This window comes from Synchytrium microbalum (assembly GCF_006535985.1).
Source record: "Synchytrium microbalum strain JEL517 chromosome Unknown SmJEL517_scf0003, whole genome shotgun sequence".
NCBI classification, from domain to species: domain Eukaryota; kingdom Fungi; phylum Chytridiomycota; class Chytridiomycetes; order Synchytriales; family Synchytriaceae; genus Synchytrium; species Synchytrium microbalum.
Window position 1 is genome coordinate 1,268,675 of NW_022158352.1, and position 13,159 is coordinate 1,281,833.

A 13,159-nucleotide genomic window follows, 5' to 3' on the forward strand; every position below is an offset into this window, starting at 1 on the left:
GAGTGGCCATAGCACCAGGACACATATTCCAAACATTGTCAGACACACAAGGTATGAATTCACACGACCCAAGAACATGTCAGCTGTCAAGCCTATAAACAATCGACCTAATCCACTAGCAAGATTGTATAAGCCCGCAAACAACGCGCCTGTTTGGTCAGAGAGACCAAGTGATTTGGCATATACAGAGGCATAGAAGGGTGGCACTATGATGGCAAATGCCAATGTGAATCCCATGAAGAAGTATAGCGTGAAGCTTGGTGATAGAAACAGATTGAGCATGGGCTCTGGTTTCTTGTTGTTAGTTTTGGGTTCTATTGGTCGGAAACTCATGATGGCTTGAGCAAATAGACATAGACCTGGCAATGGAGCTGTATGAGATATTTCTTTCCGTGAACTATAAGTTCATTCAAGTGTACCTGCTGTTAGGAATCCCATGATTCGCAACGTCCACTGAGTGCCATAATTTGATAAGAGCGCTTGAATGACAAGACTCCATACAAAACCTCCCAGTCCAGCTATTGATTGACGAAACGGTACAATTAGAGTCTCAAGGCAATGCGTTTCTACGCATTGTAGCATTCACATACCACCACTAACGACAATGCCAGTAGCAATCCCTCTTAATCTAGTAAACCATTGTTGCACTGCAGCGATTGCAATTAGTTGGGTGAAGGAGAAGCCAGTTCCCAAAAGTAACCCTTGTGTCAGGAGATAGTGCCAGTACTCTGTGGCAAATGATGCTGTTATGTGACCCAGGAGCATCAGAAATGTTCCTAACAAAACAACCGGCCGGTCTATAATGGAACACAATAAACTTCTCGTTCTTTTCGCGTCAAACGTCGAGCAATCTTTGGCACAAGAATACTCACATCCAAAGCGTTCAGCAAAGGAACCTGCCACCAAACTCAGGCCTGACTGAACAGCAGAGCTTAGAGTTCCAATAAGTGACAATTGTGCATTACTTCCCAGCCCTTGTTGCAAATACCATCTTTGATACACCCCATACGAAAACATTAGACCGATCGAAGTAGAACATATTAGGAAACTTCCAGCCACAGTCAGCCAACCCCTTAGACTACCATCATGACCTTCTAATGCTTTGACACTGGAGACACTAGCTCTTCGACTAGTCGTTCTAGAGACATCAAAAGAGCGCTCATTGGGTGGTATAGATGGCGCAAGAGTACTAGTCAGTAGATCGTTTGCAAGGACATCAGCTTCGTCCTTTTCGGCGTCCATGACATCGTCCTCAACATCGTGGATTTCTATTTTTGGTTGAATTGGCACCGCAACAGTCGTGTTCGTCAAGTCACCATCAGCAAGTACTGGCGATGGATCGATCTTGGTCTCAGGTGGTATGGGTTGTTTGGTGATGGAGACTGCTTGAAGCTTTTGAAGCTCAGTTTGAGAGATTCCATTGGCAGCATATAGTTGGACTGGCACAGACTGTTCAATACCAGTAGCGTCAGAAGGGTCCTCGATAGATACAGCCATAACTCCATCAAACGACAACGAAGTAGGTCACCAAAGAAAGCTGGCTGACAAGAAAAACGTGAGGACGTCTATGGCTTTGAAGCTTGAGAGTGACTCGTTTCGTAATGACAATGCAGTTTTCGAGCCTTCTAAGGACTTTGGCTCATGGATATAGTCCGTTTTGCCTGTTCCTCCATGTAGAAATCACGTTCTCTCTACTAGCTTTTGTGTGATTTTGTTGACGACATGGCGACTTGATCAGTTGAATAGATGAGCGTGATTTTCCAGTTTAGTTCGACTACGGGGACCAGATCTAAAGATGACAACGTGTTCAGATTCAGCTCTTGCCTTGGCCCGTCACGCAGGTCCAGCAAATTGAATCCCAGTTTCATATAATGACTTGCGAAAACAACAAAAATTCAAAACCACATTCGAGGAGGGCAAGAACAAGATTCCGCAATAAGACATAGTCAGGCAGGTAGATTCTGGCTGCTGGAAAGGGTGCTGGACCAAGTCGGAACTAGACCAAATCCAACATTACAGGTACATCATCACAAAAGTTGGGTTGTTCCAAAAAGAGGTACGTTGACATGAATAGAGACAAATGGTACATACAAAAGAGAGGGAGGAAGAGTGGCATTCCATTGGTACACATCCAATGGTCATATTGGAGATTTGTTTCCTTCCTCAATCATGGCATAATCGCGACGACATCAGGAGGACCGCCTCGTGTTTGCTTTTGAATTTCAACATCAAAGTACAATCCCATGGCAGAGAGATTGATGGGGCGTGATTATAGGATCATTTAGATCTTGTACTGGAACTAATCATCCATTCATTGACTGCTAGTTCACACCTTCAGCAACTACCTTAAAATCCAATCATGAGCTACGCTGTAAGTTTGGGAACGAAAACCTAATGTCTGCGTTTTCGCATAATACACTGGTGGATCATGAAGATATGCGGAAGCATTTTGAAATGCCGTTTGAAACTTCTTTATTTCACGCCTCCTCACTCATTCATCAAACATGTTTTGGCTGCACTGTGCATATTTGAAAACACAAACTCATTTACTTTCTCCTCCACCTGTCATATACTTAGTTACGCAACCGCAATGGCACTGTCGCTGCTGACGACAAGGAGAACTCAGCTGCCAATCATGTCGCCAATCTCGCCAATCTCAAGGACCATATTCAAGGCAACAAAGAAAACGTAGCAAAACCAACCAAAAAGACCATCAAAGGCAAGGCTCCTTCAGCTGCAGAAGAAGTAGTAGCCTCGCCAAAGAAGGAACCACGTCGACCTGTCTTGGGAAACAAGGAGAATGACCCAAACTTGCACCAAGTCAAGGAGGTAAGTTGTTTGCAACATTTATGTTATTCTGCTTCACACAATATGAAGATGTGACATGGTCTGACCAACCACCACATTCATCTATAGGGTGTAAACTCAAAAGTCGGTAAACCAAAGGTGGCTCCTGGTCATAGCAAAGTCGTCAAACCCAAGTTGCCTCCTGTTGTTGAAGCTGAACCTGAGGTAGTAGTGAAAGAAGCTCCTCCACGCAAGACCAGATCAAAGGCTGAGGCTAAGGCTGAAGCTGCCGCCGCTGCCATCAAGGAACAACATCATCCAGTTGCACCCAAACCTCAAAACCCTATCGAAATCGACCAAACAGAAACCGCCAAACCAAAAGAAGAAGCTAGAGCCGTAAAAGCATCAAATAAAGCAGCACCCAAACCGTCATCAGCTCCTAAAGTTGTCGTAGCACCCAAACCACAAACTCCCATCGCTCCACCTCAACCTGTACTTCCGGCAGCTCCAGAAAACGATTGGGAAGACTTGGATGCTGATGATATCAATGATCCCGTCATGGTTGCTGAATATGTTGTCGAGATCTTTGAATACATGAGGCGTTTAGAAGTAAGTATATCCATGTTGTAAAATGAGGAGTTATGATCGCACTTTCTAACAAACCATAACACCCACTTTCATAGCTTCGAACATTGGCCGAACCAAACTATATGGAACACCAACAAGAACTCACCTGGCAAATGAGAAGCATTCTCATCGACTGGATTGTTGATGTCCACAACAAGTTCCGTCTCTTGCCCGAAACGCTATATCTCACAGTCAATATCATCGATCGATTCTTGTCTGCTCGTGTCGTGTCTCTATCAAAGCTTCAACTGGTTGGTATCACCGCTCTCTTTATTGCTTCCAAATATGAAGAAATCGTTGCCCCCAGTATTGATGTAAGTCTAGCCGTTTGACTGTGGAGACAGGGAAGTTTGAATCTAATCGCAATCATCCAACACCATTGTCCTTTCACTTTTAGAATCTGTTATATATGGCTGAACATGGTTATACTCAAGAAGAAGTGGTCCGAGCTGAACGATATGTATTAGGTGCTCTCGAATTCTCCATTCAATACCAAAGCCCTATGAGCTTCCTTCGACGTGGATCCAAGGCTGATGGTTATGACATCCAGACTCGTACCTTGGCCAAGTACCTAATGGAAATCAGCATTATTGACCAGCGCTTCCTTGTATGTCCACCATCGGAAATCGCAGCGGCAGGATTGTTCCTGGCTCGTCGAATGCTTGGTCGTGATGAATGGGTGTGTAGATTGTGTCAATATGTATTGCTTCTGGCTACCGTCAGCTATGTGCCTTCCAACTGAATGTCTCACACATTTTCTATGTCTTCTCTTCACGTTACAACAGGACGCCAACTTGGTACATTACTCTGGATATACTGTAGAGCAACTTGATCCGTGTGTAACACTCATGCTCGACTTTTTGGGCACGCCTACTGCTCATGATGCTGTTTACCGCAAGTACTCGGGTAAAAAGTTCATGAGAGCAAGTGTGTTTGTTCGACAATGGATTGAAACCAATCCAGTGGCTGCTCCAGTCGGCAACAACGATGAAGCCCCAGCCACAGAAGAAGCAGGACCAAGTTCCGAATAAACTCTTGTATCAATATAGGTAGAACGAAAAGGGGTAAAGTATGATTGTCGACAAAAACCAAATAAAAAAACCAACACCCAATATAAAGGAAACTTTTGTATACTATATACCACACCAAAACCATGTATGTATGTCGACAGGAACGTCGTAAATTTGAAGCATATAAACAAATCCGTGCTAGCAATTGTCTTTTGTGCACTGAACGTTCGAATCTTTGGCCTCCGAGCTGGTTTCGTCGCTTGGTGACAACACATCGTTTTGAGCAGACAAGTAGTACTACCTTGAGATTTTTATTTCCATATTAGAGTTAGATTTTTTGAATATTTATGTGAGTGGGTGTCTTTTGTATACATTTTAGTGCAAACATATGCGTTGAGCAATATAACTTATGGTAACAAATGTGGTTTGTGCAAATAATATGATTCTTGTGGTGTGTATGTGTGATGCCAAAGAAGTGTGGTGCCTGTAGTTGTATGTGTGTGCGAAAAAAAAGGTACAGGACGAGACGGAGAATGCTACAGATCAGCGTGTAAAGCACGGCTAGGTTCCTGTTGTTGCGACTTTTGAGGGATTTCCATATCCATTTTTATGAGATTTGTTGAAGAAGATGCCTGTGAACGTCTCTGGAGACCAAAATAAAAGGATTCGTGAGGATTGAGACACCACAATAACAAGTGGCAAAAAAAGGAGAGACTCGAAACTTGAATGGCAATCATACCAGTTCATCAGCAGCCTCAGCAATCTTGTCAGCATCATCTGATATCCAAGTCATGCCCATATCCAAGGGGGTCATGATAAGTTGTCCAGTCTTGACTTGTAAAGCGGTTGGTGAGAGCGTAGCGGCAGTACCTGTTGTCGGTTGCGTGGCTGGTGCGACTTCACCTTTTACAATTGGAATGGCATCCGCAATTGATATATTCATGACTGGTGATACCGCAGCAAGACGAGCAGCGACAAGCTCGACCACCAACTCGTCATTGCCCATCTTTTCAGCAATCTGGACCGGAGTATTCCCGCATGCGTCGGTACAGTCGATAGCTTGAGCTACAAGATCTGGAGCGAAGCGTAACAAGTGACATAAATATGAATGGGCAGCTGCTACGTGACCCAGGATCCCGCATGTGTGTACGAGATGGTGTAGAGCAGTCTTGCCTAATCTATCTTGACATAATAGTGTGGGGGCTAGTAGTGCGATGATGGTTGATGATGTACCGGATTCGTATGTGTTGGGGACTCGTATGACTCTCATCAAGGGGGTTTCACCGACGTGGTTGGTGGTGGTTGTGCATGCACCGTTTTCAATGAGTAGAGTTACTAGATTATCTCTGCCTAGAGCTGCGGCCCAATGCAGAGCAGTGTGACCTTGATCGTCAATAACGGCATCCACGTCTTCTAGTGCTGTTTCATCGTCATCGGCAACAAGACCAGCCAAAGTATCCCAATACTCGGTAGCATTCGTTTCTGGGAAATTGTAGGATGATGCGTCACCCATTAACCAAGTATGACTGTCTTCAGGAGCGACTTCCCATGATATATCATCTGCAGTAAATATAGAATGATTGCCAAATGTAGCCTCTATTTCGGATTGGGTTGGGCATGGTGTTTCAGATGGGTTTGGCTGGAAGGCCCCACCATGTTCACATTCGTTAATTCCAAAATCCAGAGAGCATAAGCCAGCCTTGTTTTTGATCTTTTTCGAAGCACCCAACCGTAAGAGTGTGACTGCTGCAAAAGTTACTCTAGCTCGAGAAGCAATGTTTAGTGCTGTATCACCGTTCTTGTCTTGAAAGTCCAGCATCCGTTTAAAGTTGTTTCGGTCGCGGTTCCAGAGTTTCTGTTGAGTCCTCTTGTCTACTATTCCTGCTCGTGTAGCTGCTCTATACTGATCACCTTCCACAAACAATTCGGCAGGCCCATGCAAAAAGTATCTGACGATAGAGTCAAAGTAATACTTTGCCATTCCACCACGACTTCTCGAATTACCACTTGAAACTACATGATGTAATATAGTCTTGTGTTTATAATCCTGACACGCTATAGATTCCGACAAGAGTGGCACCAGCTGTTCGAATACATTGGACTCATATGGAGCTGGCAAGAAGGTAGCTCTCATCAGGGGAGTCTCACCAGCTAGATTACGTACCGAGGGACTTGCACCATGAGATATGAGGTATTGTGCCAATGGCAGTTTAGCAAGTGCAGCGGCCCAGTGTAGAGCTGTATTTTCACTGTCGTCCAAGTGCATGTTTATATCGGTGCCTGGGAGCAGCGTCGGAGGGAATTGTGATGGATCGGCATCTCCAAACAGAGCAATCAAAAAGCTCCGTGGAGAAGAGTATCTAGGATTATTAAGGGCAGTGTTGATGTTATAAGCTATAGGTGGTGGGGTGCTAGACGATGTGGTCAATATATAAGGTGATGAAGCGATCGGTGTTTCTACCCGTTCAAGCAACGTGGAGTCAGTATCTGGGAAGGATGAAGAGGCGCTATTATATAGAGGGGTTGCTACAGCCAACAGTGGGAACTGGCGTCGATTAATCCGTTTCCCAGAAGCGTCACTACCGCGGGAAGTTGATGCACTGGTACTTAATTCATTGATAGCAGAAGGAGGAGATACAGACGGCCTATGGACTGGGTAAGGTCTTGATGCAGCATTTCGAGTGGTTGGGCTAGCTGTACCCTCGCGAGCTTCCTGTGAATAACCGTTAACACTCCTGACTTGGATTCTCACTATATAACGATAGGAAGAGAAGGGAGAGATAGATCTTGTTAGTTCCACGGTAGATTTGCATTGATCCAATGAACTTACTGGCGAGTCTACTACTGTGAAAGCTGTCAAGTTATGAGCTATGAGTAGGTAGACGCGAGGGAAAAAAAATTGAACAGTCGGATTCATGGCAAACAAAGAAAAGGACTCTTGGACTGGATGAATGAAGAGACGGGAGAAACTTTCAAGGATATTAGAGTTGTGACTACTTCGATATTGTCGTCGCCTCAGAATACAATGCTTTTCGGTAATCGTTTCAGTTTGTGCGTTTGTGCAACTGGAATCTTTGTAGTTGTACTATGAACAGCTAGCGAACGTGAACAGATAAAAATGTCATCATTCATGTTCGTCCAAGATGCTTTGGAAGGATAACGGAACAGCGATTCCGGGAACATTTCTCGCCCCAACCCTTCTTGACAACCTTCCAGAATTTCTCGTTTGACTCAAACAGACAACTGAACTGAACAATTATTGCAAAAACGCTATAAAATATGGCTCTTTTTATTTATACATTACTGGCTATCCTCTCATTTCAAGGAAGTGCATTGGCTCAGAGTCGTGGCAAGGACCTGTACGATCAATTGGTCAATCTATACTGTCTGAGTGTAAGAACTGACTTGATTTCGACAACAATAGGCGTGACCTGAAGACCACTGTGCTGCCTCATTCCATCAACTTTAGATCTGTTTCCCTGGTGAGTGATGCATTCAACGGTTTCAATGAATATGTCTTTTTAATCGAATCTCCGTGAATATAGAACGCTAGTAGGGCTGACGCTCTCTGGTATAACTTTGGGACGGATGGCTCTATCCATGGTATGATTTCCTCATCTCTATTATGAGCCAGATATCGAGTGCTGCTGAGTTGTGGTCGTTTGCGGCAGTTTTTTTTCTCATCTTCATGTCTTCCAAAAATCCCACTCTTCACTAGTTCGGCAGTTTTACTTCAAGGCATCCAATATGACTGGAAACATTTCTCTCTTTGATAATACTTACTTGAGTGCTCTTGTTCGTATCGTTGAGGTCAACGACGTAAGCCCTCACTACGCTTGAAAGTCGACTACAAGGATGTTTGAACTTTTAACAATATCTTCTATCTATCCTATAGTCTATTTCTTACAAGGATTCTGCTTCGTTCGTCAACTTATGGGGCCATTATAACTCGTGGACCACTATCTCGGCCTTCAATTTGACAGCCGATGACGGCGTTACTCAAATTCGTGGGTTTCAAACCAACCTGACCCTCAATACCTTCTTCATCGGCATCAAAGTAAGTTTTTTCTCTCAATTACAGTTCCTGGACCTCTTGGACCTCATCGCTTTTTACTCTAGCTGATGATGACTCCCAAAACCGTCACCTATAATGGCCAAAGTTTCCCATACAACGGAATCAAGTACTCTGTACTCATCTCGGGCTTCCCATACATGTACACCAACTCCCGTTTGGCCTTCCAACACGTCATCACCACTTCTGCATCCTCCCGAAACGTTAATGCATCTTCCTTGGTGTTGGACAACAAGGGCCGTTTCGATTGGGTACAAACCATGACTGACGCAAGTGGTGCCAATGTCACTGTTACTGTCGACACCAACTTGGTATCAAACACTACTATTTTGGCACTGGTGCGCCCCACCTTGGATTCCGATGCAGACCCAACAAATGGCAAAGAATCCGTTTATGTTATTACGCAGTGAGTATTAATAAAATGATATACTTCCGGTGCAGAATTTTGTAGTAACTCTGCTATTTGCTGACTGTATTTGTTCAAACTCTCTAGCACTGCCAACGCCGTCCAGCCAGCAAGCCTTTACTGGGATCCAACTGTGTCTGTGCAAGACGATGTTGTATACAGCAACTCCAACGCTCTTCGTGTTTCTGCAGTGTTTATCCCAATGATGTTGGCTGCCCTCGCCATGCTAGTCTAGACGATTGAGAGTGACAAATGAATACCAAACTGATACCAAACAGATAAAATTATGTTTTTTAACTGAAGTAATAAAGAAAAGATGCGCTCTAAAACGCCATGCGCGGCTGTTCGAAATTTACGTGAATGCTGGATATCTGCCAGAACTTTGGCGCGATATACAACGCGAAATAATGAATTGAATGTCATGACTGCCCTGGATCAGCTCGAACGTCGCTACTTCGGGTGCCTTTACCTGGTGACATCATTCACTGGTTATTGTAAGCGAGGCTAGAGCAACACAAACTCCCTAAGCATACAGTCTAGAGAAGAGGAGGATACGACTGCCAGCCACCAGTATGACTGATCCAGCACCAAACCATTTGACTCCAACCGAGGGTTCATGGAGGAACTTTGATGGAATCCAATTGCAGGGAAAGGTTTATGGTGATCCGCGTCGAAAAGGGGCAGACAGATTCTTTGCTATGCATGGATTTCTTGACAATGCAGCTTCATTCGACGTCGTGTTAAAGTAACGATGTCTCGTCTTCAAGCAACATTCTAGGAAGCAAACATTCCAACCCACGTTTTTATCATGTAGGCACCTTTTACCCAAGAGACCGAATATGGTGGTCGTATCGCTCGATCTTGCTGGTCATGGACTTTCGGATCATAGAAGCCCTGACAGCGATTATAGCTTTTTCAGATATGAAGCTGTAAGATCGCAATTTCGTGTCAGGTTCTCCTGTTGTGGGCTGTGTCCAAGCAACTTTTCTAATGTTTTTATTGCATTATGTTCTTTTCTAGGACATCATTGCTGTCGCTGATGCTCTAGGCTGGGATCAATTCTCATTTATTGGCCATTCAATGGGCGGTGGTGTGAGTACAGCCTCATTGTGACGCTTTGGACTATCTTCTAAGCATCGTTCATCTAAATGTTTCATCTACAAACTACAGATTGGGGGTCTAGTGGCATCGGCATTCCCCGAACGGGTGAAATCACTTGTCTGCATTGAGTGTCTAGGGCCATTGTCTTCTGAATCTCAGGGACGCTTAAAACCTTTCCAAATACGAGACTTTATAGATGCCAAGAAAAACGCCCACAAGAAGAAGGTGCCCAGATATCCAACCGCAAAAGCTGCAGCGGTTGCTAGAGCTGGGAAAGAATTATCTGAATCGGCGGTTGAGCTGCTGCTTCCTAGAGGACTTCAGCAGATGGCTCCCGATAACTACTCATGGCGCAATGATCCGAGAATTTTTATTGGGATACCGTCGGGTTCGTCTGGGGTATGTACAATTCGAGGGGTTTGTTTTTTAAATTTTAGCCTCAAGTCCAACCCATAGGTATCATACAACTCTGAATCAAACATTCGAGACAGGCTTACATCTATAAAGGCGCCAGTGCTGGTTATACTCGGTTCAAAAGGGTGGTCAAAACAATTCTTTATGGAGGAGAGATTGAAATTAGTTCCCCATGCCACGCAGGTGCTACTAGAAGGCGGCCACCATCAGTTACACTTGGAGGAAAAGTACGCCATACAGATCGCGCAACATGTTGATAAATGGATGAGCCTGCTTCAAGCGTTGACACAAGGTGCCGACGCAAAATTATAGAGCTGACGCAACTTTGCCATAAAGGACAACGACACGGACAAACCAGTTGCTACCATATAGTAATAGAATTTCGATAACGTAATTTGTGGATACACGTTTTGGAGCGTGTGTTTTCTCACAATTTCCTCCTTTGTTTTTAACTCTCTCGTGATTCTTGAGCTCCTTCCCACAAGTTGGAAAATTTCCGAGAATGAACAGCGTTTCCTCTAGTCACGAACATCCAGAAACTTATCAGATATATAGAAGGTCAAGTGAAGGACTCCGCGCCCATCTCGTTGTTGAGCTCCTCTTCTTGTTGGTGAGTGGCCATCCTTTGAAGTCTCTGTCGCCATATTGCAACTCGCTTTTTTGCTTGATCAACCACTCACTCAATCTTCAAATTTTATATCTTGAATTTGCCTCTCCCTCCTCTATATTGAATACTACCCATCTCAACGAACTGTCGACATTTATGCCATATTCATATAAAGTGTGAATTTAGTTTGAAGGACAGATCAAGTCGTTTTTGGGGAAAGGAAAGCTCTCAAACGCATCTCAAAACCAGTAGACCATCACACCGTACGTCTCGTATCGACGCGTCATTTGGAGGAATCCTAGCTTAATAATTCTTCTACCCAAAATGAACAGTTATCTATAATCTGCAAAGATGGCCGTGAATGTTGGAAACTCTGAATTCAAGCCATTGCCGACTACGCCAACTGCCCGTATCACTGGAGTTCACGAATCTTTACTGCAAGAATGTGAAAAGGACATCATCTGGTATCGTGACAACTTTTTTGGAAAAGGTGTGGCCTCTTGCTTTGGTTCCCGACTCTTTATCGCTACCAAAGCCTCGACCGGATGTTTTTGACCAAATTCCGCCCTCTCTCTCTCGTTATCATATAGCTCACATGAACTTTTTATGCCTTGATTCGCCACGAGGACCACTGGCAATTTCCATAATTCAAGATGACGATCAATTCCGGGCATTGGTTAGAACCACACAAGGCTCTGAACGTTTGTCAATTGCTTCGTCGTCAGTACCTGCTTCATGGTGGCGAAGATTGTTGGGATTGAGTCCATCCATGCAATCAGTTATGTACTCCATTTCTCGAAACATTCCAGTCCCATTGCTCAAACTGTGCAAGGACGCTGGATTGCCTAACGAATTGTTGAGTATGGAGGAACGACAAGTTATTCGATCCTACAAGTTTGGAGTCACGTATTTAGCGCCTGGACAGAGCAATGAAGAGGAAATGTTTATGAATCGAATGGGTATGTAGCTTGTAGTTTGCGATGTTTGTTTCACCAGATCAATATGACCTATGGGATTCCTGATTTTAACATATTTTCATTCTGCATTGTCCATAGAAAACGTCTCACCGCAATTCCGTCAGTTTTTGACATTTTTGGGAGAAACAATCGAGTTAAGAGGATGGAAAGGATACCGTGCTGGTTTAGACGTTGCAGGAAGTAAGTCTGGCACTCGTTGTTATACTGGTTCGAGCATTCTTACTCACGACCTTCTTTTTTTGCCACGTAGCCAACAACACTGGCACACATTCCGTATACACAAAGTGGCAAGGTTATGAAGTTATGTTCCATGTCTCGACATTATTGCCATTCAACCCAGCAGACCGACAGCAGGTAATGACTCAGTTGAGGCAAAAAAGGGGACCTGTCTATTTTTACTGACATAGTTTGTTTTTTTAGCTGGAAAGGAAACGACACATTGGAAATGACATTGTGATGATTGTGTTCTCAGAAAGTGATCTGCCTCTCAACCTTACTTCTGTCACTTCTCACCAAAATCATATTATTGCTGTTGTTAAGCCAGAGGGCGAAGCTTACAGGTATGTGTTGCGTTTGAAATGACAGCAAAGTGTTGCCTACTCATCTGACTCAATGTCGACGTAGGTTGACTGTCTGTCCCAAGAATGGTGTGCCACCATTCACACCTGAGCTGCCTGAACCATGTGTGTTTGGAAAGGACGCTGTGTCGCGAGATTTCTTCCTACACAAGTGTAAGTCCTTGTTGTGTCTTGCATAGAGTCAAATGAGAAGGTACTGATCATTGATCGCCTCCTCCATAGTGGTGAATGGAGAACGAGCAGCATACAAGGCCCCATCATTTGCTCCAAAGATTTCCAGGACGAGATCAGTCCTCTTATATGAAGTTGCATCCAAATTCCTCAAGTGATCTTGCTCTTTTCGAAAAGAGTAACAGACCAGGACCACGAAAAGTCCCTTTGTTTGAACTCTTCACTGTATTTACATCAACCACACACACCACACGACACACACACCACACCACAGACTATGTAAAATTTGTTTACTTTGGGCTATTTTGAGAACTTTTTTTGGGTTTACCTTACCGCGTTATATTATTATAAACACTCATTTCATGATCTGGCTGGGTGTCTGTTTTCTTCGTGTTTTTAAGGTGATCGC

At 44.1% G+C, this 13,159-nt stretch overlaps 3 protein-coding genes across 3 annotated transcripts; 2 read left to right on the forward strand and 1 right to left on the reverse strand.

Moving 5' to 3' along the window:
- Positions 1-2,359: 2,359 nt before the first annotated feature.
- SmJEL517_g01106 (uncharacterized protein) lies at positions 2,360-4,445 on the forward strand (the record flags this gene model as incomplete). Its single annotated transcript, XM_031167034.1, has 6 exons — positions 2,360-2,371; positions 2,578-2,829; positions 2,917-3,396; positions 3,471-3,728; positions 3,812-4,093; positions 4,200-4,445. The coding sequence occupies 6 exons, from the start codon at positions 2,360-2,362 to the stop codon at positions 4,443-4,445; spliced, it is 1,530 nt and encodes a 509-aa protein (XP_031027313.1).
- Positions 4,446-4,960: 515 nt separating this feature from the next.
- SmJEL517_g01107 (uncharacterized protein) lies at positions 4,961-7,341 on the reverse strand (the record flags this gene model as incomplete). Its single annotated transcript, XM_031167035.1, has 3 exons — positions 4,961-5,068; positions 5,164-7,137; positions 7,255-7,341. The coding sequence occupies 3 exons, from the start codon at positions 7,339-7,341 to the stop codon at positions 4,961-4,963; spliced, it is 2,169 nt and encodes a 722-aa protein (XP_031027312.1).
- Positions 7,342-11,375: 4,034 nt separating this feature from the next.
- SmJEL517_g01108 (uncharacterized protein) lies at positions 11,376-12,908 on the forward strand (the record flags this gene model as incomplete). The annotated part of the gene is made up of 7 exons (XM_031167036.1): positions 11,376-11,514; positions 11,615-11,983; positions 12,080-12,181; positions 12,252-12,355; positions 12,422-12,561; positions 12,626-12,732; positions 12,802-12,908. The coding sequence occupies 7 exons, from the start codon at positions 11,376-11,378 to the stop codon at positions 12,906-12,908; spliced, it is 1,068 nt and encodes a 355-aa protein (XP_031027307.1).
- Between the last annotated feature and the right edge of the window lie 251 nt (positions 12,909-13,159).